The sequence below is a fragment of the Empidonax traillii genome, unplaced genomic scaffold (genome assembly GCF_003031625.1).
Source record: "Empidonax traillii isolate 1590-97213 ecotype Southwest subspecies unplaced genomic scaffold, ASM303162v1 scaffold341:size590984, whole genome shotgun sequence".
Classification (NCBI taxonomy): Eukaryota; Metazoa; Chordata; class Aves; order Passeriformes; family Tyrannidae; genus Empidonax; species Empidonax traillii.
This window is the reverse complement of record NW_020955534.1, coordinates 72844-98834: the sequence shown is the minus strand read 5'-3', so window position 1 is coordinate 98834 and position 25991 is coordinate 72844. Positions and strand designations below refer to the sequence as shown.

Here is a 25991-nt window from a genome sequence, read left to right as displayed (position 1 = left end):
TGGAACAAAGCTAAGGAACCCACCTACTGCTTGTCCATCTTATGGGATGCTCTAGTGTTTTACATGGAAATTAAAACAAGCTGTAGGCAAACTAAAAATAATAATAAAAAAAAAGAGAATGCCCCACATTGGTGGGGTTTTGAAAATACAAAAAATAAAAGCTGACCTATATTCTGCAAGTTTTACAACTCCTACCGATGGGACTCTGCAAGGCTTGGCCCCAGAAACATTTGCTGTGAGCACGTCCAGCAGGAACAGCGTCACCCACAGCCAGCCCATCACCAAAACACACGGATCTGCAGGGCCCTGCCATGAGTGAGAATGAAACTGTGACTGCCCCTTCGACTTGCAGACCCAAACTCTGTGTAAAGACCTCTGGGACACTGGTGGCTAAGAAAAGGCTGCAGGGATTTTGGTTCAAAAGGAGCTGGGAGCTGTATTTTTTTCTTTTAAACAGACATATAAAAATGTTTGAAGACAGATCTTTAAAGGATATTTCACTTCTCCAATCTTGGTATTACATCTGTTAGAACACTGAAATTTTAAAAAGACGCACATGAAGAGTTTGTGGAGTTGGTGACTCCCACCCTCCCTCAGCCCAGCTCAGATCAGCAGGGACGGGGTCGGCTTCTTGCCCGGCCAGGCCTCCTTGGCGTATTTCTTCTTCTTGGGTTCATTCACAGCTTCGGGGTTGAAGACGGCTGGGTTTGGAGCCGGGTTCATGTTCACTGTGGAGGGCACGACTGGAGTCAAGTCCACATCGGGGGCCAGGTTGGGGTAGGGCATGGGCAGCCCCCCGATGAGCGCGGTGCCGTGCACGCCGTGCGACTGCGAGCCCGTCTCGTTGTGGGTGGGGGGCAGCCCCCCGTACAGCCCCCCGCTGTAGGGGAAGTTCTGCATGCGCCGCGACGCGGAGTCATCCGTGGGCAGCGAGCCCGTGTTCTCCAAACGCTTCTTCTGCAGGCACAACAGCGCAAGGGTTATTGAAAAGGCACGGAACCACCAAGCTCTTCAAACTCCCCCAAAAAAGGCACCTAAATCTGCCACATACAAAGTGCTTACACACACCGTCCCAGTCTTTGTCCCACAAGTTTTCTTCTGGGTTTCCTTGACAACCACAACAATAAACTCAAAGATGCACAGTGCAGGGAGGGTGACAGAAGCTGAAGCTCAGGTGTAACTTAGGTGAAGCCTGAGCACCTTTTCACCTCCTCTATTCTCCTGCCAGTCTTGAGCTTGTCCTGAACAAAGACTGAGCAGGTCTTTAGCCAGCAGACTCACAGAATGTCCTGGGTTGGAAGGGACCCACAAGGATTATCCAGTCCAACTCCTGGCCCTGCACAGGACATCCCAACAATCCCACCCTGTCCCTAAGAGTGTTATAACACAAACCTTCCCTTCCCTACAGAAAGAAACTGCAACTTTGAGATCCTGTGGGTAATTCTGCTCCGAATCACTGGAATCTTCTCCTGCAGCTTGGGCTTATTATCCTTCCCCATATGATGTTATTTAGTCTATACCAGCAACAACTGGAATTGCTGTTACACAGTGGCTTAGCTGCTCTGAAGCCTTGGAGCTCTTCCCTCCTCTTACATATTCCAATTAAACAGAGCACTGTCAACACACACTCATCTTGGAGCAAAGCCTAAACCTGCTTGTACACAACCTCAGTTGCATACACAATCTTATGAAACCTTTAACACTCAGTATTTAAACAAACAACCTCTTGTTTTTACTTTCTATTTTCCACACTTCCCACAATTTTAACTGATGTCTGGAAATAATGCACCGAATTTCTGTAAACTGTTTTTAAGAGGAAAAAAAAAATCACCACTGATCCCATGTGTTACTGAAGTAAAGAGCTAAACCTGGGTTTGAAGGGAAACGGTCAAATTTGCAAAAAAAGACAATTGAGAAACACAAACATCACTTTTGCCTAACAATGAAGCACTTTCCACCTTGGAATGTTCTGTTTCTGAGGTGCAGCTCATAAAGGGAGTCCATCAGTGTAAGGTGTGAATGAGAAAGGTGGGAGTCACTCCGTACCTTTACAGGGACCACTGCAGTCTGCACCATGTTCCGGAACCGCCCCACGGACGGGTCCACGTCCTCTGCAAAGCAAGAATAGTGACACCCTCGGTGAGGACACGGGGAAAACAGCGTGGAAAAATGGAACACAGCCCTGCTCCAACCAAAGCCAGCACGTCAGCACTCCCCAGGAGGCACAAGTGTGGCCAGGTAAAGAATGGGGCTCAGGGGACACCCAGAGGCTTTGTCTCCAGGTAGCTCATCAGCAATCCTGGTAATGACTGCTCTCCCTCAAATGAAGAATGGGAAGGGGAGCAGCAGGATGGGCAGTTTGGGATCACACAGGCTGGAGTATGGGCTGAAAGCTGCTGCTGACAAGGCACTGCACATGCTAAAGGCACAGCAGCGAGTCCACAAAGTCCTTGGGGGGCCTTGAAGGAGGAGTAAGAAGCAGCCAGTGTAAGTTCCCGAAAGTCTGGAAAAATTATCTTCTTTTTTTTTTTTTTTCCCCAATGTGAATGACTGGCATTTGCATTAGGATGTTCTGAGCACTGAACTGCATCACCTTATAAACCAAATTGGTCACTCTGGGTGCTCTATGCTGCCAATGGAACCACTTCCACACCGTATTTCAAAATTAATTAAGCTCATTAATTAGCTACCCTTATTAACAGGAATACCATCCATATAAAGAGTCATTGATAGGAATGCCATTAATATAGAACAGATAAAGGAGAAAAAAAGGCTAATTTGAAATTGGATATGTGTTCAGATGCATCAGTTTGAATGAGGATTGAGGACGACTTGGTTCAGATGTACAGAAAAGTAGCAAAGACCCTCTGAGCTGGAGACAGATGCCCCGGAGGCAACAGGTAAGGAAAGCATTAGGGGACAGATGAAAAACAAGTTCCATTCCCATTTAGATTCTAAAGAAGGCAAAAAATGTAAACCTTCTTCCTTTTGGACCTACGACAAATTTTCAGTACGTGACAAAATACTGAGCAGTGAAGCTGAGTGTGATGTCCCCACCCTGCACAGACCACACAGACCACACATTTCCTTTACAGGTACAACAGAAGAAACAGAGAGGTCAAAGACTTCAGTGAGACACGTGGCAGCTTCTCTGAAATAGCTGATGCCAAATATTGACTGCCTTATCCATGTGCAGCCAGGAGGAATCCCTGTGAGAATACTGGAAGGAGGTCCTGAAGGGCATCAGCTAAAGATTAAAGCAAAGTCCTTACCAGGATTGATGATCTCGTCGTCATCACTGAAGGTCACTCTGGAGTTCTTCCGTTTCCTCTTTGGCCTCTGGATGTCCAGGTTCCCTTCCTCAATGGTCAGTGTGGAGATCCTTTTGTTGTGGGCTGTATTAAACTCGGTCAGGTTCTAATGGCAAATTTGGAGATGAAAGAGTTTAAGCAACTAGTGTGAGAAATCTGATTTAATCACGTGACTGTGCACATCACAAGACCACAGGACACTGTTCAGTTTCAACTTCAGACCCCAGGGAAGAAGCAGAGCCTCAGGGCTGCAATGAGCTGCCCCGAGAGGCTGCAGGGTCTCTGCACAGATTCAGAACTGAGCACGATCCTGGGCAGCTGCTCCAGCTGGGCCTGCTCGAGCTGGTTGATGATTCTAAGAATTTCAGGAAACCATTGGACATGAAGCACCCTGGCAAGCCTTGGTGAGGTGACCACTGGGATATTAAGATTATTATGTCCCCGACTCTGGGAAGCAGCACGATCACAGGTTTATCATGGCAGATGAGATGCTTGAGGTGTATCGGTCAGCAGAGACACCTCAGACCAAGATCTTCAAGGCCAAGAAATTAAGAAACCAAACCTAAGGAAGTGTTCAGGCACCATCCCTGGAGGTATTTAAAACACATGTAGATGTGGCACTTCAGGACATGGTTTAGGGGTGGGCCTGTGTGAGGGACTGGTCATGTTTAATGGCTCACACAACTGGCCCTTTGCAAAAGTAGTGGGTGCTTTGCTGAAGATGTGCAAGGGAGCAGCCCAGGGGCAGAGGGGTGAACACCCACCACCGTGGGGGACAAGCTGGGCTTTGAGGCAGTTAAGGAATAGGCTGGTAAGAAGCACATCCTGTGAGGTGGCATAGTGCTTTTTATCATGGCAATGTCCTCCCTTACACAGCTGGCTCAGGGGTGAAAACTCCCCTCCCACTCTGGGGGAGATATTGGGATGTTCACACCTGGCCTGAAGATTTTCATCCCTTCTGCTGAGGCATTACTGGCTCAAATACGCTGATGTGAGAGGCAGCTGCCACGTCTTGCAAGGTGTCATAAACCGTCAAAGACCCCTGAAGTGCCCCCAGGGCACTTTTCTGGGGCCTTCCACCAGAGGACTGTGCATGATCCACAGTGTTGCAACAGATCCACAGGCTTGCAACAGACAGTGTAAAACAACTCCCCTCCCACCCGGGGAGTTATCTGGGCATTCCCATGTAAACCTAAGCCCACATTAACCCACTGGACTTTGTGTTTCAAGGGCTTCCCCCACCCCCGACAGATCAAGTCTGTGACTGTCACTTCAGCTGACGGAAATCAAAATTGCAACAATCAAGTTTCATCACTGAATCCATAGGTGGTGAAATCTTTCTGCTCTCATCTTTTCTTTTTCATATAAATTTTCTTAAGTGTTTTATGCTTTTATTTAGCTATATTACTATAGATAATAATAACCCAAACAGCTCCAGACCTCCTTTCCATTGCATTTAAATTGTTCTAAAATAAACCCTAGATATATATGTCTTTATAAACACCAGTCATACAGTGCCAACCCTCGCCTACAGGGGTGAGTCGTAACAGCTTGGCAGTGTCAGGTTTATGGTTGGACTTGATGATTTTAAAGGTCTTTTCCAACCTAAATGATTCCATGATTCTGTGCAGGGAACGCTGTCCTAGCTGGAATGCCACTGAGGCACAGTGTGCCACCGTACTCACATCCAGTTCTGTCTCCTCCTCCGGCAGGCCCAGCAGCCCCTTGAGCTCCTCATCCTCCCCACCCATCTTCTCGTCCCCCTTCACCGCCGACGGCAGCGTCTGCGGCTTCTCCCGCAGGGTGTAGGCGCGGGTGGAGGCTCCGAAGGACACCGTGGAGTCAATGGGGATCTGCTGTGGCTTGTGGGCTTCCAAGCGGATGTGGCCCAAGAATGTGCCATGTGCTGAGGGTGTCAAAACGCAGAAGTCTGTTAGTCACCAGATGGGCTCAGGGTATTCCAGCTCCAGTTTGAGAACTGAGAAACTGTAACAACTGTTCCGAGGTACAAGGCACTGAGGTACTGTTGAGAGCATCAGCTGGGTACAGTCTACCCATCATCTCACAAACTGAGACAACACACACCAGAAGTCCTCAAAAAGTCATGGAAATCAATTACAAACACCCTTTACTTCCTGTATTCCTGCAGGTCCCAATGTACTATGTCTAGACAGTGGAAAAAAACACATGACAGGTTTCAGACCTTGGGAAACCATCCTCAGAAGAGAAGGCTTTGCTAAAATTGTGAAGGGAAGGCCAAGTTGCTTTCCTCCTCTCCTTTTGCCTCTTAAAGGATGTAGAAATGTTTTAAATAACCAGTGAGGCAGCTGTAAGCTGACTGGAGCAAACACTCCTTTGCTCTAACCCTCGCCCATCTTTCCCTAGGATGCAAATTCCGATTATATCCATCTGTCCACACAGTGCAAACAACAACGGGAAAGGAAAAAAGTGTCTCAGATTCAGAACGTTTAAGCACTGACATATTGCACTTCTGTCTGGTGAAATGCCACACTACTTACTGCTGTTCAGATCTATGAGGAAAACCCTCTTGAGATGTTTGTGATAGACCAAGGCAGCATGGACCCGAGAGCAAGACTGGTGGTCAATGGTAAAATCGCACAGATCAGGATTTCTCCCAAAGAGATAGTATTTCTTCTCATCAATGATGAGTTTCTGAGTAGAATGTCAAACAGAGAAGCATATTAGACTCCTAGAATCTTTTGGATCTTCCTGAAAAAATTCAAGAACATGAATAAACAGAGCAAATTCAAAACGAAGCATCAACAGCTCATCAATATTTCAGTTTAGTCTGGTACTGTTAAAAACAGAAACTCAAATCTGCTCTTTGTAAAATCAGAACAGATGAATGTGTGAGTCCCAGTTATTTCCTTCTTTACCAGCCAACACAAGACAGCCTCTTCAAATCATGAGACTGTCTCACACAAGAGATTCTCTCTCACAACTGCACCCAAAGATTTCAACACGTTCCTTGATTGCTGACCCTGGACCCTGCCCAGGGCAGGAACCCATGCTCAGTGATCTCTGGTCTGATACACATCATCAAAATTATACTTCTGTACACAACTGGACCTGCAGGAGATTCCAGACCTCTGGTACAAAGATGCAGAACTATACTGAATATGTGCAGTGATCAGAATCCATTATTAGTCTATTCAAGTAAACCGTTAATTTTAGGCATTTCTTCTTTATTCATCCTATTTCTAATCTCTTCTTCAAACAAGATCTTACAAACCTTAATATAAGTTACATAAACCATCTCTATGAAGTGAGGGACATGTGGACAAAGTCCTGCAGTATTTGTTGCTGAGGGAACTTCTTGCACCTGAATGCTGCAGTACCTGAGCAGGGCAGGTGGAGAACCTTCTCACTGGCTCTCAAAAACCTCATCTAACCTGTATTTTCCTGCTCAAGCTGAACAAGGTAAAGGCTGGCAGTGTGTTACACACCTGTTAACAGGCTTCTCCTGCTTTTTGAAACATTTAACAAAGACCCACGTTTCAACAGCATCATCAAAGGAATGCTGAGGATACATTTTCAGAAAAGCTCATGAACTGCTCTGAGATGAACTAGCATTCTGCCTGCTTGAGCACATGGATTTCTCCCCCTCCCACTGTTCCCAGCACTTCAATCCTCTCCTCAGTCTCACTGCCACACATCTGAGCCAAGTTTTCAGGTGTGTGGTGGTTTTAATCTAGGCCTTCCCTGGCTACCAGTTTGTAACCAAGGAAGGGGCAGTGTTCCCAGTATTCCATATGATTTTTACATAAATCGTGGTATAAATAAGAGGGGAGGAGAGGCCTTCGTTTTTCTTCTCTTCCGCCGAAGTTTGGGAACAGTGGGTCCCTGCATTGGTCTGGCTTATCTAAGGCTGAGGCTGCAGCATCCACTGACCTGCCACGTGGAACCCTGGAGAGTGCTGGCAGTGTCTGCCAATCCTGCTTTCTAAGGGACGTGGTGAGATTTGTTTTACTAGTTATTTTACTGGTTCTCGGGTTTGATTGCACGTATCTATTCGGTGTCCCTTTTTGTTTCCTTTTGTCCCTTTTTCCCCTTTCCCTATCCCTTTGGGGGGTGTTTGGATTCCCGTTTGCTGTGTACAAAGCATCTTAACTGTAATAGACATAAAATATATTTTTTATATAACTAGCTTGATTTTTGGGTTCTTCAATTTGCATAGTTTTTTTCCTTTGCCCTGGGGGAAGCAGAAAGGGGGGAAGAGAGGGGCTGCTGCTGGGGGGTTGGGCATTTGGGAGCCAAGTCCGAACCATCACGAGGTGGCAAAGCCTTTTTTTCCTGTGATCTTTCCCTGTTTGAGTGGACTGGTTCAGTTTGCCTTTGGTGTCCCAGCTGCTCCAGGGAAGCAGTGGGTTACAGGCAGTAGGGTGGGGGATGCTGAGGATGCCCCTCTCTGGCAGCACCATTCCAGTCAGCAGGTGTTTGTTCCTCAGGTTTGCCAGGTACAAACCACATGCTCAGCTACAAAAGCCAGTGTATCTGAGCAGGTCCAGGTGGCTGCTCTGGGGCTGTTCTGAGCTGTCAGACTGACACAACGACCACCCAGAGAGTTCCTCATTCTGTGGCACCACCAAGTTATAAGGAGACAGCTTGAATTAAGACACAGCATTTACACTCCTCTGCCTTATTTGCAAGGACAAAAATCCCACCACAGACCTCAGCTTCTACAAGATCACCTTGCAAAGTCACATCTATTTACCTGCCCACCAATGATGAACTTCAAGGCTTTATCACTGCTAGAGTCACGTCACTTCCCCACTGTTTTTTTCCCAGTTTTTCCCCAAGGTTACTCTCTGCTTTCCAGGGTGGATTTTCCAGTGTTCTGCTGAACATCTGTCAGCCCCCATGCTGAAGTTCTCACCATCTGGTATTCAGTAATAAGCATTTAATTTATTTCTGTATGTTTATTCACTCTTTTAGGTCACTAGAAGAATTAACTGAACAACCTGACTCCACCCTTGTACACATCAGGATGATTTACAATTAATTGGTCCCTTAGTTAAAGTTTTTATTCCCCAGCAGCTCCAGGTACACAAGCACCAGTTCACAACAGTGAATGCTTTATAAAATCTACTGACTCACATATTTTGTCCTGCTTTCATAAAATAAGAGTATTTAGGTGATGAAAGTGTGTGTATCTATGAGCTCCTGACATCTATTAAACCAAATAACTTCTCAACCTCTGGCCACTTTCAACCAGCACTACAAGATATTACATTTCAAGCAGTTCCATGAAAACATTATTTTAGCTAGAAAGAATAACAACTAGAAAGAAAAACAACTTTTTCAGTCTCCTTAGTGATACATAAACTGGCAGAAAATCCACAGGAGTGCCAATACTTAGGCTTACACCATAAAAAAAGTTTTCTTTGTGAGTCCACATGTCATTTGATAAGCCAACAATCACAGCTTAATTGGCAATTCACTTGCAACTACGTGGTCTCATGGCAAATGAGGTGCAAATGCAAAATATAAGTGATTTTCCTCCAGCTGGGACAGGTAAAACATGCAGGTGTCTCCCCTGAATCCATCTGTGTTTGGTGCAGAGCAGCACAGCCCAAAGCCTCAAGTGTAATAATCTGAATCAGATTAAAAACATGAGAAATCACTATATTGAGTCTTTTGGGTTCTGCCCTGACCCGGCCACTTTGTCAGCACTTTCTGTCTCTTTACAAATGCTGGTTTTCACAAGACCCCTCAGAGTTAACCAGAAAGTATAAGCTGCAGGTGAAGAGCTTAAACCAGTACCTGGTGTCCTCCATCCTTTCTGGCTGAATTTTATTTTACTCTTTTTATCCCACCTGTAAACAGATCCATCCACCTCCTCCCTGTACACTCTACATGCCAGTGTGCCCTTGTGAGGCTTTTCCCTGCAAGCCTTAACCACTGTTCCATGAGTCTTACTGATATTTTCCCTTGGGATCAAGAGTTGTTTCACCCAGCTATTGATCTGAGAACACCATAACTGTTGGTTACAACACATCTTTTGAGGAAGCCTGGTTAGGTTCTCTGAGGATTCAACTTCCCAGCACTGGATTTATGTCCCATAATCTGCAGTTCCTTACTCAGTTCAGTATCTGACTCTTCCCTGCTCAACACCTTTGCACTAAGGAATTCTGTGATTCCACGTTGTAAGAAAGATGAGCATTAACTTTTATCGTGAATTTGAAAACAAGTCCTGTGTAAACACAGCTCTGACAAGAACAAGTGGATCTTCAGAAGCTGATTTATTCCTCCACAAACAGTGCTCAGTTCCACAAGGAGTTATCTCATGATTTCAAGTACCATGAAAATTGGCCAAACAGTTTCTTATTCTTGCCCATGACTCACACCAAAAGCATCCTGTTAAGTTTTCATTTGCAGCTGTTACACACAAACAATACTGCCCTGACTGGACAGCACTTCAAGAGTTTTGCAAAGACACAAATTCATAAATTGGAAATGCAACAAATCACCATCAGAGAAAATAATTTTATCGACTTCAAGATAACGTTTCCAAAATGTTCTGTGCCTCTGAGCTATAACCCAGTGTCTTCCTTCACACACTGAGCTTAAACACTGCATGGCTTGTGTTGCTGTTGCACTTTGCAGACCCAGCGATCACAGGGTGACCCTCAGGCCTCTGCACGAGGCTGGGGCACCGAAGGCTCGGTTAGTACCAAGTGCTCAGAAACCCCTGGGATTTAACAACTCTCTGCCTTGGTTACTGCTGGCTGCCAGGAAAGACAGCACTGGAGAACTCTTTGCCAGCTGTACCGAACAGGGAAACACATGGATCACATCCAAGTGCTGCTCGTGTGCTGCACAGATCCCTTGTCTCAGGTAACCAGCTCAGACCAGAGGACTGAAGCCATCACCCAGTGCAAGGCCCAAAGCAGCTGCACAAGCAGGTGTGTGTGCTGCACGGGACAGCCTGCCAGGGCTGCTCACCATCCTGCCCTGGGGAGCTGTGCCCTCATGGAGCTCAGTGACAGCAGCAGGTAAAACACAGCTCCACAGGCATTCCCAACTTCTGTGCAATCCCAGCCTCCACTGACCCTTGGAGTACCTGGATAGGACACTGGCAGTGCTGACAGTGCTCTGCATGGCAGCAAAGAGAACCTCTTCAGGTTATCCAGAACTGATGGTAGGAAGAGGGAATTGGGATGCTGGTACCACCCACTTTTCCAAAGCAGAGACCCCAAGCCCACCTTGGGCCTCCCAGGACCACAGTCCTGACTGTCAATTTATAAACATTTTTTCATCCACTGCCGAAAATAGTGGTGCATCCTCAGCTTCCATATGGCACTTTGCCCTTTTTTTCAGCCCTGATCAGGACTCCTGAGATGGACATTCATCTGGCACGTGAGGAGCAATTCAGCAGGGAGCTCCATGTCAACTCTTTATCCTAAAGCTCTGTCCATGCTCAAAAATCTAAAAGAAACATAACGTGAAAAGCTTCACAGAATAATCCTCCAAAAACCCCAAAGCTAGGTCTGGCCACCTGCCACATACCAAAAACCCCAAAGTCACTGCCATGTAGCTTTGCTCCCTGAATCTCATTTACAGCCTGAAAGAAATACTGGAAAACTCAGTGCCAAGCACAATCCCTCCCCCAGGTGCTGCTGCCAGGATGGCACTGAGAATGCTGAGCTCAGAAACAACCCTACTGCAGCTCTCTGAGCTCAAACGTGATTCTGAACACGAAACAGAGGCAGGAGAGGCCGAAAACACAGCCCAGGGTTCCAAGACAAGCGCAGTGCAAAGGGTTTGAGAGCAAGTGTTGGTGAAGGAGAGTCCTGGAAAGAGCCAGCTCAGGCACATCTTGTAGGACTAGGGAGCTGCTCTGGATGTGCAGTACGTGTGTGTCAGTACCTATCTCCTTTCCAATTAAGGCTGGACAAAGATCCCTTAGGTCAAGACTGGCTTTGCCAATTGCTTGTCTTTAAATCCAGAGGAAGAGCACTCTCTCAAAACAGCAAGGGAATATAAAGAAAAGCCTCATTTTACTGATCTCTGGCCTGAGAAAACACAAGTTTATTTGTGAGACACATATCTGTGACATCTCTATCTGCTTTCCTAGGCAAAGCATATATTGATAACCAAATTCCAAATACTAAATCTGTCCTGCCAGACACCAGAAGGAACATTTAGTACTGTCTCTTAATGCTTCTGTGGTAGCACACACTAAATACCAGCTAAGACTTTAAACTACCTAATCTTGATCTAACACTGATTTCTTAATTTTCCAATTTCTGTTCAGAAAAGTTGGCTCAGCTTTGCAAAGTTTGCCTGGCCAGAAACATTTCTGTTTTAGCCAACTGCAAGTCAGGAGTCTCTGCACAGCTAAAATGCATTCACTGCTTTGGGTCCTCTCTGTCAACCCTGTTAGAGACTTTGCTTTATTCATTAAGTGTGACATAAGACAAAATATGAAATAGAGAATAGGTGCATAACAGAGAAATTCCTCCGATGTAACAAAAATAACTTGCTGAATCTGTGCTGTTCACAGATCCTGAATGTGGGAGGAGAAATCCAACTGTGTTTCCTACTGTAGGACAGGGCAGCACTCCTGCCAGATACAGGGTACCTGGTTAACCTTGCTGTAAAATAGAAAATTACCTGACCAGACAGGTTTCTCAAAACAAGTGGTACAAAGGGAAGAGCTTTTACTTTTACTCTTCTGTATTTGAGATTTCTTGATCCACATTATTCAATTCCTGCTCTTGAAGTTCCTAGGACAATGTGCCTTCTGCTGCAGTCTGGCACCTCCCTTCTTATACAGAAAAAAATGTCAACTTTGGTCCAAAATGAAGTTTGCAAGAAATTAGGCTCTGCAAAGCCTGGAGCCTTCCTTACAAACACTTTATTTTTGTGTCTCTGACTAGGGCAGGTTTGATGCTCAATAATTGTGTCACTGCTCGCTGACCCTGCAGTGCTGGATCCCTTCAAACAGTGCAGGTACCTGGGAGATAAAACCATGACAGCCCTGCATGGCATGAGGCTGCCCTAAAGCACAGGCAAGGGAAAAGTCACTTCATTCTCAAGTTTCAGAGCAAAACAAACTGATTTGAAAATAATGAATACGTGAGAGAAAGGAAATACTTATGAGTCAGTGTGGAAAATGCTGGGAAATGTTCTACTGCTGGTGCCTATGTACATGGCACACCAAACCCATCAAACCCTACTTCCATACCTCAATGAGTTTGTCTCCTTTGACTACATCCAGGTGTAAGCCAGGTGGTGGTTTTCCTGCCCTGGAAAATAAAGAGAAGAAAAATATAGTATCAAAACATTTAATAAAACGTTTATTAGTGTTGGAGCTAAAACTCTACTTGAGCTCAGACCAAACCTACAGAAGTATTTTGGGGAAAATATGAAAATCCCATAATTTTCTTTTCCTCCCTGCAGATTCCTTCTGAAAACACATAAACCAAGATTTTTTTATGGGAAGAGTGAAGGTAATGGGACATGAGGCATCTCAAGCTTTACCTCTCCAGAGGAAAACCAGCTGATTTGCACAAGAGAGCAGCTCCTGAGAGAACTTGGTATGAGGCAGGAAGAGACTAACAGCTAGGGAAGGGGTAGGCTGGGACTGTTCAAGGGCCCTGTTTTCTCATGTCACCTTCAGAACAGCACATCTCTACCCCTGGCTTTTGAGAGGAACAGGAATTTCTACCACCCCTCCCCTCCACTATGGGAACAGCAAAACCCCCCAAAGGGTCTCTGCACACACCTGCAATATTATGAAGGTGCTGTCCAATTGCCAGAGCTCCTCCAGGCTCACCTGTGATCGCACAAAGCAGACTCCAGCACCAGAGGGGCCACCCCAGGGGACAGCAGCACAATCCTCCCCCAGCACATTCCACACCAACTGCAGCCCAGCCCCTACAGCTCCTCCCTGCTCACCTGCTGAGGGCAGATTCACCTGTCAGCCAGCATTATTGCCAGCTGGCAGGGGGAGCACAGAGCCTGTGGGACTCAGCAGGGCACAGCGAAATGCCAGAAACGGGAGAAGCCGCAGGGACCAGCAGAAATGTCCTGGGCATTTACAGTGCTCAAACCCACAACACCCCTGAGAACCAACACCCTGCCCTGCACCACACGGAATTTTGGCTGCTGGCAGCAAAGGCTCTTTGCTCAGATCTCTCTGCATTTCCATCACTTCCTCACAGATGGCAGCTCTGCTGTCTGTCTCTGAGGCTGCACCAGCTTTCTGGGCAGGCAGCAGCAGTGACCCAGTTCTCAGCAGCACCACTGCCCTTCTGAGGAACTCCAGAGAGATCACATTCCCACTCTGCTCCCTGCATGGAGCCAGTCCAGGAAACAGTGACAGCGGGCAGCCACGTTCTCAGGGTGGCTGGAGAAGAAAATAAGGTCACTGCTAACTGAAGTTGTTTGAGGGGATTAAATATAGATGTTCACATTTCTGGGATGTGGCTTAAAATGTGATGGTTTCTTCTGTGTCCCTGGGTCAGTTCTCCCCAATAACTTAATGCAACAGTCTTCTACTATTGCTACTTCATTTCTTTCCCAAGCATTTTCCTTTGCTGCTCCCAATCCATTACATCAGCCTGCCCAGATCTCTCTGGCCCTTTCTGAATCTGCCAGCTGGGACTTGGACAAGTTTTCTTGCCAGGCCCTTCTCTATGATTGTGGATATGCCACCCTAACGAGCACATGGTTCATACTGATGGATGAACAAATGACAGCAGCAAAAGCAGAGACTGCAAAGCTCCAGGACAATCTGCTGAAGTGGTGACTGCTTCCAGAAGCAGGATTATGGTGGTGTGGGGGACAGACCAGTCAGGGAACTGCCTCCTCTTAAGCACTACTCAAGGACCTTACAGGCAGGCTACACCTGAGCACTGCTGCCCCTGTGCTCCCTGCAGATCTCAGTGCTCAGTTTGCACTGACAGACAGGTTCCTTTCATGGATTCACCTCCACTTCTCACAATTTCCTCTTTCTGCCCCTGAGCACTGGAAAACTTGTTTTTCCCCATTTCTCTGAAATTGCCAAGTTCTGGTTACTCTGCACCACAACTTCTGATAATTTTCATGTGCCTGCCTTACTCTGATCAAACAACAGCTACTTCCCCAACCTTTTTTTTTCTTTTCCACATAGTTAAACCTCTCAACAAATTAATTCTACAAGTAAGTCTACTTCTTACTCACTCTGGCCTCTGCTTTTCCTTTCAGTGATCTCTTCCTGGATACTCAATGTCTGTCTGTCCCAACACACATTTCAGCAACACCCTCCCTGTACCTGACAGGTCATAGGAGAGCTCCCAAGTGCTGCAGCACAACTGTTGTCCTCTTCTGTAAGCTGAATCCTGTCTGACAGTCATCTTTTGCCACATACCAGCTCTGCTTTTTTATTGCCACCTCTTTTTTTACTTTCATCCTTGCTGTTATTTTTACTCTGCCTTTACCTTCAACTTATTTTGAACTCATAAAACAAGCCCAGCAGTAGCATAGGGTAGTGTCTTCAGCTATGAATTAAACTGCTTGAAAAATGTACCTATTCTCTGGCTTCTTTCAGACTGAGAATCCTTTGTAGGCAGTATTTCCCCTATCTACCCATTCCTGCAAAACACTGAACACAGGAAGGCTGTAAATACTGATTATGATGCCAAAACAACAAACTCACAGAAGTAATTTCTGTTAGAAAACACCTTTGGAACAGATTAAATCAATGTCACAGTTCAGGCTGCCAAACTTAAGATACTTGAAAAGCTTTTTAATGAAAAAAAGTAGAAAGATTTTTCGAGTTTTAAATTCCAAACTAATTAGTTCCAGAGTCACCAAAGTTCAGAAGTAATGGCTGGATTTGGAAGTATCAGCCACTGCTCACATGCTCTGCTTCATCACAACTCTCACCTCATGAATCAAGGAGTAAAACACGAAAGGAAATCTCTCACAAAAATCTACTACAAGAAAGTTTGTTAGAAAGCTGGCCCTGAGCTGTTACAAGAAAGCATTTTTTTCCATCTTATTTCCAATATTAAAAAAGTCCTCTTCCACTAACTAATATGCTAAAATATCCACTAAACTAATTTTCCTACATTATTCTGAAAGATGAAGAATTACTTGAGGTCAGCAGACTGTCCCCTCCACAGAGGACACAGGGACAGCCCTTAGCACTGCCCCAAGCCCAGTGCTATCCCACCAGAACTCTGCTCCAGCACATTTAAAAATGGACAATAACCAGCTTGTTCTGCACCTTCCAGATGGTGCATCCCAGTCCCCAGTGCCTGAACATCTCCTGCCTCCACTGGGCAGCATCCTGCACGTGACCTGAAAGTAACACCTGGGAACCTACTGCTGGTCACCAGCTGAGTGAGTTTAACGGAGACACAGCATGCTCAGACCACCTCCTGAACCCCCAAAGCTTCCAGGAACAAGTGAAGCCTTCCAGAAAATTCATGGAGCTCACTGGCATGGAGAACATGGCCATGGGCACTATCATTATAGGAATTCTCTGGATCAGAGAAGACAAAAGAGGACACACCACATCAGAGATTTTCTTCACTATGAGTCCGAGGAACTCAAAGAAGTGTCAGAAAGTTCTTACGAACTGATAAAAAGAGTGACAACCTGCAACCCCCAAATGGCTTCAGCCAGGCACTCTCAAGAGCTCAAAAACCAGTTTTTTATACTTAACAGTTCAGCAACCTATTGCTTAAACCACTGTCAGAAATGCAGGCATCAACTGATGCTGCTAATTTTGAAGGGTATTTCAAAAGTGAACTGGAAACTACATACAGCAAAGCCAAGTTCTGGCTGGGAAACTGGTGGAACACAATATTTCAGTTGGAAGTGATCTACAACAATCCGTCCAATGCCTGACCACTTCAGGGCTGCCCAAAAGCTAAAATGTGTTATTAAGGGCAGTGTCCAAGTGTCTCCTAAACCTTGACAGGCCTGGGGCACTGACCAGCTCTCTGGGAAGCCTGTTCTGTGTCTGACCAACCTCTCGGTCAAGAGATGTCTCCTAATGTGCAGTCTGAACCTCCCTGACGCAGTTGTCACAGGTCAGGCTGTTGTACTGGGTCAGGCTGGAAGGAACCACAGTGCCCCATCTGATCCCACCTCCCTGCTCAGGCAGGGCCATCCCAGAGCACATGGCACAAGACTGTGTCCAGATGGTTCTGGAGTATCTCCAGGGAGGAGACTCCACACCCTCTCTGCTCTCTGTTCAGTGCTGGGTCGCTGCACAGGGAAGTTCTTCCTCCTGTCCAGGTGGAGCTTCCTGGGCATCAGTTCCTGCCCGTTCCTCCTGTGCCATTGCTGGGCCCCCCCGAGCAGAGTCTGGGCCATCCTGTGCCTCCTCCCTGCAGCCCCTGACACACCCTGGGGAGGGCCCCTCTCAGGGGGTGCTCTGGAGCCTGAACAGCCCCAGCTCCCTCAGCCTCTCCTTGGATCCCTTGGGCATCCCCGCAGCCTCCTCTGGACCTGCTCCAGGAGCTCCATGACCCTCCTGTCCTGAGGAGTCCAGAACTGGACACATCTCTGCAGATGTGGCCTCCCACATGTCCTATCACTGGACAGCAGGGAGAAGAGATCAGCACCTGCCTGTCCACCTTCCCTGCTCAGGAAACTGTAGGGATGTATCATGGGCAGAACTAGCACAGGCAGGAAATGAGTAACAGTCACCTATCTAGTCTGCACGTCAACACTCAACAGCACTGATCCTTTGGGAATGTGAGGATGTCTGGGGATGGTGCTCCTTCAAATGCCAGGGAAACATTTCTTCTTCGATTAAAGAAGGACAAACCTTGCTTTGGAATAGCTCCCTTCAGCCTTGGGAAGAATCCCAGGATGACAATGACTCTGCTGAAAGAATGTCTTGTTTGACAGGATACAACCAAGCACTGACAGAGCTCCTATTCTATTTAAGAGGAGCTGAATGTCCTGGGAATGGAACTAATGTGGTATTTGGATAAAATTGCTATTTATTAGCCAAGTGAGTTGATTCTGGCAAGAGAAAGTGGGCACAACCATGGATGAGGAGAAATGAGCCAGGAACTGACACTGGTATCTACCCCAGTATAAAATGGGCTGGTTTCATACTTTAAATATTTCTAATGGGGTGTTGGGGTTTTGGTGGGATTTTTTTTTGTTTTCTTTTTGTTTTCTTATTGCAAGGTGAACTTTCATTAAAATTATACTCTTCGAAACTTGCATTCAAGCTGGACAGAATTTCCACAGTGACCCAAAAGTATTGTATTCATGTTCCTTTAGACCACTTCTTATGGAAAAGGAAAGCACTACTAAATCAGGAGAGCAGGGCTGCTGATGTATGACACCAAGAACTCTACTTATCTTTCACATTCTTGTGGAATTGTATCCGGCAGATCAAACTGACAAACCCAGAGCAAGGAACCTTCTGCAAAATAAAAGCTACCTTCAGTAACAGGTTATCACATAGGAATACTCTCCCAGTTTCCAAGTTACCAAGGCAAAGCCTTCCTGAACCTCAACTGTTCCAAGAACCCATGTAAACAATGCATTCACAGAATGTCACAGATCACTTGCTAACAGCTGAAACACCTTCTCCACTACTTGGCCACAAACCTGCTTGCTATTAATGTCATTTAAAACTCTCATCCTTCTCCTCAAAAGGACAGCAAACACTTCCTGCAGAATCTCAGTTCATTGTTCAAGACTCCCAACATCTGTCTCAGCTGTTCCTTTTCCTGCCTATGCTAAGCATCCCTAGTACAGCCTCCTGTGTGTTTGACTGAAGTAACACAGAATTAATAACCTGAGAGAAAGAACTCACGTGGGTTTTGAACGGCCTTAGGCTGATGGAAGACAGGGTTGGATTACATATAAGGAAGAAATTCCTCCCTGTGAGGGTGGGCAGGCCCTGGCCCAGGTTGCCCAGAGAAGCTGTGGCTGCCCCAGCCCTGGAATGTCCAAGGCCAGGTTGGAGCAACCCGGGATAGTGGAAGGTGTCCCTGCCCATGGCAGGGGGTGGAAGTGGACTTAGGCTTAAAGGTCCTTTCCAACTAAAATCACTGTGATTCCATGAATCTACCAGAATTACTAAAGACAAGCAGGAAGATGTAAACAAGGCTTCTGTACAGTAGACTGGCATTTTAAAAAAAAGCCTTTGGCAAAAATATGCAATAGTCTTAGGGAAACTAAGGTGTGTGGTGGGGAAAAGAAACACTAGACCAGGAGGGAATGTAAATGATTTAGAGCCAGGAAACAGGAGGGCTCTGCAAGGCTCTGGTTTGTTTATATACAGAGAGCTAATAAACAAATGAGGAAAATCACTCAGGATAAGAGTTATGCAGGACACTCACATCAGATTCAAAGGCTACAAATGAATCTCCTGATACTGAAGATGTTTGAGCAAACTTCCTGGGTTGGGAATTGGTACTGCTGAGTGCAAGTTCACACTGCCAACCACCACCTGATCATACACAACAGGAGCTCCAGGCTCCTTATTGCCTCTCAGAGAAGATGCACAACCATCGTGACCATGTTCAGAAGGAACCAGAGGAACTCTCCTCAGGAGCTGACAAAGCAACCTCAGAAGGAAGAAGCTATAAATGCATAGTGTTTTAACACCCTGAATGCTGTATTAGTTCTGGTTCTCTTGCTGAGAGGGGCACTGGGATAACCAGCATGGATGGCTTCATGCAAGGGAGAAAAAAATAATGGAGTGCATCTCTTCAGAACCTGGGAAAAAGCCAGGCAAGTTCTCTTTGTCCCCTCAGTGAATGTGACAGAACTGGAGTATTCACTACTGTTTGAACACCAGAAGCAAGCCCTGAATCCAAGTGCCTTTTCCAACATTTGCACCATCACTCAGTGTGGTGGAATGAAATCTTATTTTACAAAGAAAGCTTAGAAAACTTGTGGAGATTAGGTCTGGTGTAAGCTGTTAAACATGACCACCCAGACAGTGCCTTCAGCTCCCCAAATCCTTTGTGCCTGATGGCCGAAGCACAGGAGGATGGGACACTTCAGGCTGATGTCCAGAGTGACAGGAAACCCTCTGAGCTGTTGTTTCCAATGATTCCCGCTGGTTTTATGCTCTTCTCTACAGAAAAAAAAGCAGAATAGATAAAATCCTCCTCTCACTGGTTGATCCCAAAGCTGTTGCTGATGGTGTGCACTGCCAATGGATCGAGTGATGAGCCCTTCTCTGAGCACAACACAGCACAGGAGCCGAGCCCAGGCTGGCACTGGAGCCTGCTCAGCTGACAACTTCCTCTGCTCTCACAAGCATTATTCTGGTTAAACTTCCAGTTGTAAGAAACACAGTTTAAAAAGCTTGTGCTTTTTTTGTGGATATTACAAACCTTTCCTGAATGTAGAAAAAGAAAAATGCAGTGTTTTATGGAAGGTTTCTGATGAGAAACGTGGCTGCTTTGACCAAAGAAAGCATTCCATTTGGGTTACAGCATCTGCCCAACTTCACCTTGGCACTGTCCAATTTTTCTTGTTACAAATGCAGTTCCACACAGAGCTACATTTTACTGGCTCGCTCTGGTTCCCTTCATTACTTACTCAGGAAAAAAGTCTCCACAAATACAGTGAAATTTGGAAATTGTACACAAAATTTAATTTCTGAGAGCAAGGCCATAAATATTCTATTAGGGAGAATTACAGGTTTTACAATATCAAAAAGTTAATTCAAATGGCACTGAATTAAATAGGAAAATGAGTATTAAGTAGTGAACAACAATGCAACATTTACTTCATAAGATTATTCCTACATTTTCAGAGTGAGAACAGGTATACTGGCAGTGCAATTTACCTGCAGAAATCAGAGGAAGACAGGACTGTAACCCTTATGCCTACCAGGAAATCATTCCAAAGCTTTGTTATTCTGACAGCTTGATTTCCATACTAATCTTTTGATCAAATCCTTTAATTTCCATTCTAATGTTTCTTGTTCTTTCTCTTCAGTTATAAAAAAATTTCCCTTTTTGAAGTACAGACAAGTTTCATTAAGCACAGTTAACACAGACTACAAATTTCATGAGCACCTTCTACAACAGCACTGACACTTCCCTACCTCACACACAGAATCCCAGACTGGTTTGGGTGGGAAGGGACCTCAAAGCTCACCTTGTTCCACCCCCTGTCATGGGCAGGGACACCTTCCACCAGCCCAGGTTAATCCAAGCCCTGTCCAACCTGGCCTTGGACACTTCCAGGGATCCAGGGGCAGCCACAGCTTCTCTGGGCAACCTGTGCCAGGGCCTGCCCACCTTCACAGGGAAGGATTTCTTCCCAATATCCCATCCATCCCTGCCCTCTGGCAGTGGGAAGCCATTCCCTGTGCCCTGTCCCTCCATCCCTTGTCCCCAGTCCCTCTCCAGCTCTCCTGGAGCCCCTTTAGGCCCTGCAAGGGGCTCTCAGGTGTCCCTGGATCCTTCTCTTCTCCAGGGGAACCCCCCCAGCTGTCCCAGCCTGGCTCCAGAGCAGAGGGGCTCCAGCCTCAGACTCACCATGGCCTTCTCTGACTCTCTCCAGCAGCTCCAAGTCCTCCCTGTGTTGGGGGCCCCAGAGCTGGAGGCAGCTCTGCAGGTGGGGTCTCATGAAAGCAGGGGCAGAGTCTCCCCCTCCCCTGCTGCCCACACTGTGGGATCAGCACAGCACAGGGAGGGTGTCTGGGCTGCCATGGCAGGGCACTGAGCTTCTAATCAACTAACACCTCCAAGTCCTCCTCCTCAGGGCTGCTCTCCAACCATTCTCTACCCAGCCTGTGTATGTGCTTGGGAGCGCCCCAAATTATTACACATCAGGTACAGTATTCAATCTTTTCACTAATTTTTGAACAGTTGTGTTCCTGGTGACTGACAGTCACCCTGTGCTCAGCCAACATACTTGTGTATCTGTTCTCTTATTTCTGAAAATAAACTTGTGTCCTTTTACTTTTGAATAGTTACTTTATGGCTTGAAGTAGTTGCTGTTCTTTGTCCCCATTTTCCATCACACACTTCTGCATTTTATCTTGTTTTTACCATTCTGGTTTTCATATTATACCAAAAGGACCAGATAATTCTCTGTCCTCTATGCTGACCACAATTATGTCACCAATGAGTATTGTGGTTGCTTTTTTCAAGGTAATTAATAAAAACCCCCAACACTAATAGGGTCAGCCCACAGACTATTCAACTGCTATTCCCTCCTCAGAGTCAATTCCCTAGAAATTCATGTTCTTGTATGAATCCCTCTATTGCTTCCTAAAATGATTATTTTCTGTGTGCCCTGTAACAGTCTTGAACAGAGCTGGCCCATCTGAGGGTTAGCCTTTGGCACACACAGCACTCTGCTTTCCTGAGGGTCAGCCTTTGGCACACACAGCACTCTGCTTTCCTGCAGGGAATAATTAGTCCCTTCCCCACACAGTCGAGCAGGTGATGCTCAGATTTTCCCGCAGCAGCTGCATCCGTGGATTTCCTGGCCTTATAGAAGGCATCAACTGCTTACAACAACCAGTAATTAAATATTTACAAGGGACATCACTGAACAAAACCAAGTTCCAGCACAGGTTTTTAAAACATTAAAACAGCTACAAGCAAAGAAATCTTTCAGTGTGTTTCCTTGCTTTCACCCCCTCATGCTGCACAGGCCAGGCCACGTCTGTGCTGTGTGTCTGGATGGTTCTGTGAGGAGCTGAACAGATTATTGCTGCCCTTGGTGGCAAACCCTCCACTGCAGAACCACAGAGCAATGGGAAACAGCAGGGACAGATGATCAAAAACAGAAAGAGAAGCCCAAGCTGAGGTCAAGCCTGGGAGGAACACACTGAGTAACAACAACAAACCCTTTTGGAAAAGGAAGACAAGGCCATCAACGCTTTGGGATGTGATGGTGGCTACAAGGGCGAGTCACAGCACTGAAGCTGCACAGAGCAGCTGGCAGGATCTCCACCCCAAGACAAAGATTCCACGCTGACATTACAGCACCCACATGCAGCTGAAGCTCAGAGCCTGACTGCAGTAAGTCACCCAGAGAAATTCTGAGTTGTAGCTATTAAGGACATAGACGGGATAGCTTTAATTCTGTTGTGTTAGTTCAAAATTAGGTCAATTCCTTGGGTTTCTAAACACAGACTCAGAAGCCTAAATTTAGCCACACCTCAAAATTGTGGCCTCTGTGACTACTGTACACACCTTCATGCCTAACTTCAAGGACAGGGTGGAATTTTCAGAACTCTGGAGCTCATCTCCAGAAATCTGTGTAAAAGCATTGCCAGGAATAGCCAGTTCTTGGCTCAAGGAAACTGAAGAGAAACAATTGCTGCTTTTAAAACAAACTATTTCAAATGTATGTCCATTCCAGGGCAAGCCTGACGTCCCCACTACTGGCGTGTCAAGACAGAGTAAAGAAATTCAGAATTCCAAATGCAAATTACACCAGGACAAAAGGAGAGGCAGGCAGTACCCATTAAATATCTGATGGTACTTCAAATCCACACACCAGAATCCGCACCTCACAGAAATCACTTTTACCCTGTAAAATCAACCCAGAAGGTTTGCCAAACTCTTAATAAAACTAGGATATGTAACTGTTGTCTAAAGACATTTTCTAATCTCATGGTATGGCTAAATTTTAATGCATAGGAAGCACTAGCAACATCTTTGTTCCACCTGTAAATGCACAGCTCAAATCTGTAATATTTATGGAGCAGTTACAGTACAGGCATAAACAAGTCCTGGCATCAACAAGTACTATTCAGATGGCAACCACTCTTTGTCATCTGTCTTGAGCAAGTTTAACTGCTGGAAACACAAGGAAAGAAAGCACAAATATTTTACAGGCTACAAAGAAGTAACATACAACAGCACAAAAACTAAACCAAAGCCACAACTTAAACCTGATAAAAGCTGTGAATTTCAGTGCAGAAGCCTTTTCTGGAAATGGGGCATTCAAACACTAGGGAAGAGGTACAATGATGGAGGCAAACCCCAAAAGCATGGGGAAAAATTTATAGGCAAGGAAAAAAAACTATTCCTTTTGATTATATCCAAAGCATTAACATGAAATATATTCTACTTGTTTTGCAGACTGTAAAGATAAAGCAGAAATAAATCAATCCCGGATGGGAGAGCTCCTTGCTCCTAGAGGGACAGGCTGTGGACACCACAACACGGCGGCAGCAGCACAGACCATCAGACACTGCCCTGCTGCAGCTAAAGCCACAAAACAGGTACCTGAGGAAGCCCTCACAGGTACAGGTTACAAGCCTCCCCTTTAGATGAGATCTCTTTAGGAATTCTTCTGCAATACCCTCCAAGCCACTGAGACTGAGCATTTCACCAGCTGTTCCATCTACAGCTTTCAAAGGCACAAGATGTTCCAATTTACCAGGGAATATTATATATACAATCACTGTTGTATAAAAACACTAAGAAAAAAATAAAACAGATGATACTTCAAATTTCAAGCTGAATATCCAGAATATTTTTTTGGCTTTACCTACTCTATTGTGTCATCACCTTATGGAAGACCACCACCCTTCCTCATGAAGATGTTTGTTGCTGTGTGTGTTCAGCACAAACAAGATCCTAAAATACACGAGGAATCCTTTTCCACGAGGGGGTTAAATGGCTTTACCACCTAAAGCAGGCACTCGTAAACCAGGTCAAAATTAGAAAGGATGCTTGCTCTGCGTGCACGCAGAGGGCACTGGCACAGAGCACTGAGGGACCAGCGCGGGCAGGGCAGGGCAGGGCAGGCGGGCACACAGCGGCTCTGGGCAGGGCAGGGCAGGCGGGCACACAGCGGCTCTGGGCTGCGATGCTGTCCCTGCCCAGGCCACTGAAACACAACCGCGCCCGCCCCGCGGCTCGGGCAGAGCCCCCGCAGCGAGATCGCCCCGGCCACGCACACCGGCACCCACAGCGAGAGCCACGGGCCCGCTCCGCGCCTGCTCCCGCCAGGAGCCGGCCTGGGCACTTCCAGGGATCCCTCCCTTCCAGGCATCCCTCCCTTCCAGGCATCCCTCCCTTCCAGGCATCCCTCCCTTCCAGGTATCCCTCCCTTCCAGGCATCTCTCCCTTCCAGGCATCTCTCCCTTCCAGGCATCCCTCCCTTCCAGGGATCTCTCCCTTCCAGGGATCCCTCATTCCAGGCATCCCTCCCTTCCAGGCATCCTTCCCTTCCAGGGATCTCTCCCAGGGATCCCTCATTCCAGGCATCCCTCCCTTCCAGGGATCTCTCCCTTTCAGGGATCCCTCCCTTCCAGGGATCTCTCCCTTCCAGGGATCCCTCCCTTCCAGGGATCTCTCCCTTCCAGGGATCCCTCCCTTCCAGGGATCCCTCCCTTCCAGGCATCCCTCCCTTCCAGGCATCCCTCCCTCCCTTCCACGGCCCCGCACCCGCCCCGGCCTCAGGCCCGCTGCTCCTCCAACACATCCTTCAGCCTGACTTCTTCACTCAATACAGTAAATGACCCGGGCTGGTTTCAAGCTGGCGGATTCCCCGCAGCACCTGACCCATCCCCTGAGCAGGATATTTAATTTGAACCACACCGCGTGTTCCGCCCGAGCCCCGGGAACAGCCCCGGCCCCGCGGGGCAGGGCCCGCAGCGATGCCGACGGCGGCCCCCGCAGGGCGGCGCTCCCGCCCGGGCCCCGGCGGCCCTGCCCCGGCTCGGCGGTCCCCGGGGCGCTGTCCCCGCCCGGCCGGCCCCGCTCACCAGCTCGGGCACTCGAACAGGGCCCCTCCGCCCGCCGGGGCCGCGCCCGCCGCCATCTTGGCTCTGCCATTCAGCCGCGCGCGGCACCCTGGGAAGGGCGCGCTCCCGGCGGGCCCCGCGCGCAGCGGGCGGGGCGGGGCCAGGGCAGCGATGGGCGGGGCTTAACGGCGCCCGTGGACCCGCCCCCACCACTGGCCCCGCCCTCGGCGCTCGCGCTCAGAGGAGCGGCCCCGACAGGGACAGCGACAGGGCTGGGGAGGGGACAGGGACAGGGCTGGGGAGGGGACAGGGACAGGGCTGGGGAGGGGACAGCGACAGGGCTGGGGAAGGGACAGTGACAGGGCTGGGGAGGGAACAGGGACAGGGCTGGGGAGGAGACAGGGACAGGGCTGAGCCGGGGCCGTGCCGGCGACAGGGACAGAACTGAACCAGGACCAGGAAAAAGCCTCAGAGCCCGCACGGCCACCACGGGCACCAAAGAACGCCCATCCCTGCCCGGCTCACGGCCGGAGCCCCCCCGAGTGCGACCTGCGACTCTTGGATCGGCGGAATACCCTTCCCTGAGCCGGGCTCACCGCACAAGTCGGGCGGTGCCGATGGTGAGTCCTCACGCACAGGAACAGCAGCCAAGGCTGTTAAAAACGGCGTCTGCAGCAGCTCTGCTGCCCCAGTCACTGAGGTGCAGAGGGCAGGGAGTCAGGCACTTACAGCAAACCCGAGCCCAGAAACCTGGACTAGTGTCCCCAACTCCAGTTTCCGGAGGACTAAGGCTAGAGGAAGGATGGAGTCTACAAATAACGCACCAATGCTCCCTTTTAGGCTCGGTGAGGAGGAAAGTGCTCTCATTCTCACACAGCAGTGTGACAACCCAAGGACTCTGCCCTGCAGCAGGCAGGCACAGACCAGCAATATTGTGTGTCCACATGAAAGGAATTATGTGTTTTCACCTACGAATCAGGACCACTGAACTAAAGCTGCAGGAGACACACCGT

General features: G+C 47.5%; 1 protein-coding gene and 1 non-coding gene across 2 annotated transcripts; both read right to left on the bottom strand.

The window, feature by feature from the left end:
- Window positions 1-410: 410 nt before the first annotated feature.
- PPP1R8 (protein phosphatase 1 regulatory subunit 8) lies at window positions 411-25108 on the bottom strand. Its single transcript, XM_027892191.1, has 7 exons — window positions 25000-25108; window positions 12523-12583; window positions 5831-5984; window positions 4997-5217; window positions 3273-3417; window positions 2047-2111; window positions 411-957 (listed from the first exon to the last, which is right to left on the bottom strand). The coding sequence occupies exons 1-7, from the start codon at window positions 25053-25055 to the stop codon at window positions 604-606; spliced, it is 1056 nt and encodes a 351-aa protein (XP_027747992.1). The 5' UTR covers window positions 25056-25108; the 3' UTR covers window positions 411-603.
- On the bottom strand, window positions 9851-10015 carry LOC114061594. The gene has a single exon (XR_003572155.1).
- Window positions 25109-25991: the final 883 nt, after the last annotated feature.

Excerpts from the sequence above, each read along its gene's own strand:
- PPP1R8 (XM_027892191.1), bottom strand. The coding sequence starts at position 25,055 with ATGGCGGCGGGCGCGGCCCCGGCGGGCGGAGGGGCCCTGTTCGAGTGC. Across the intron at positions 5,985-12,522 it reads AAGGAGACAAACTCATTGAG|AAACTCATCATTGATGAGAA; the intron begins GTATGGAAGTAG and ends CATTCTACTCAG. Across the intron at positions 3,418-4,996 it reads AGGAGGAGACAGAACTGGAT|AACCTGACCGAGTTTAATAC; the intron begins GTGAGTACGGTG and ends ATTTGCCATTAG.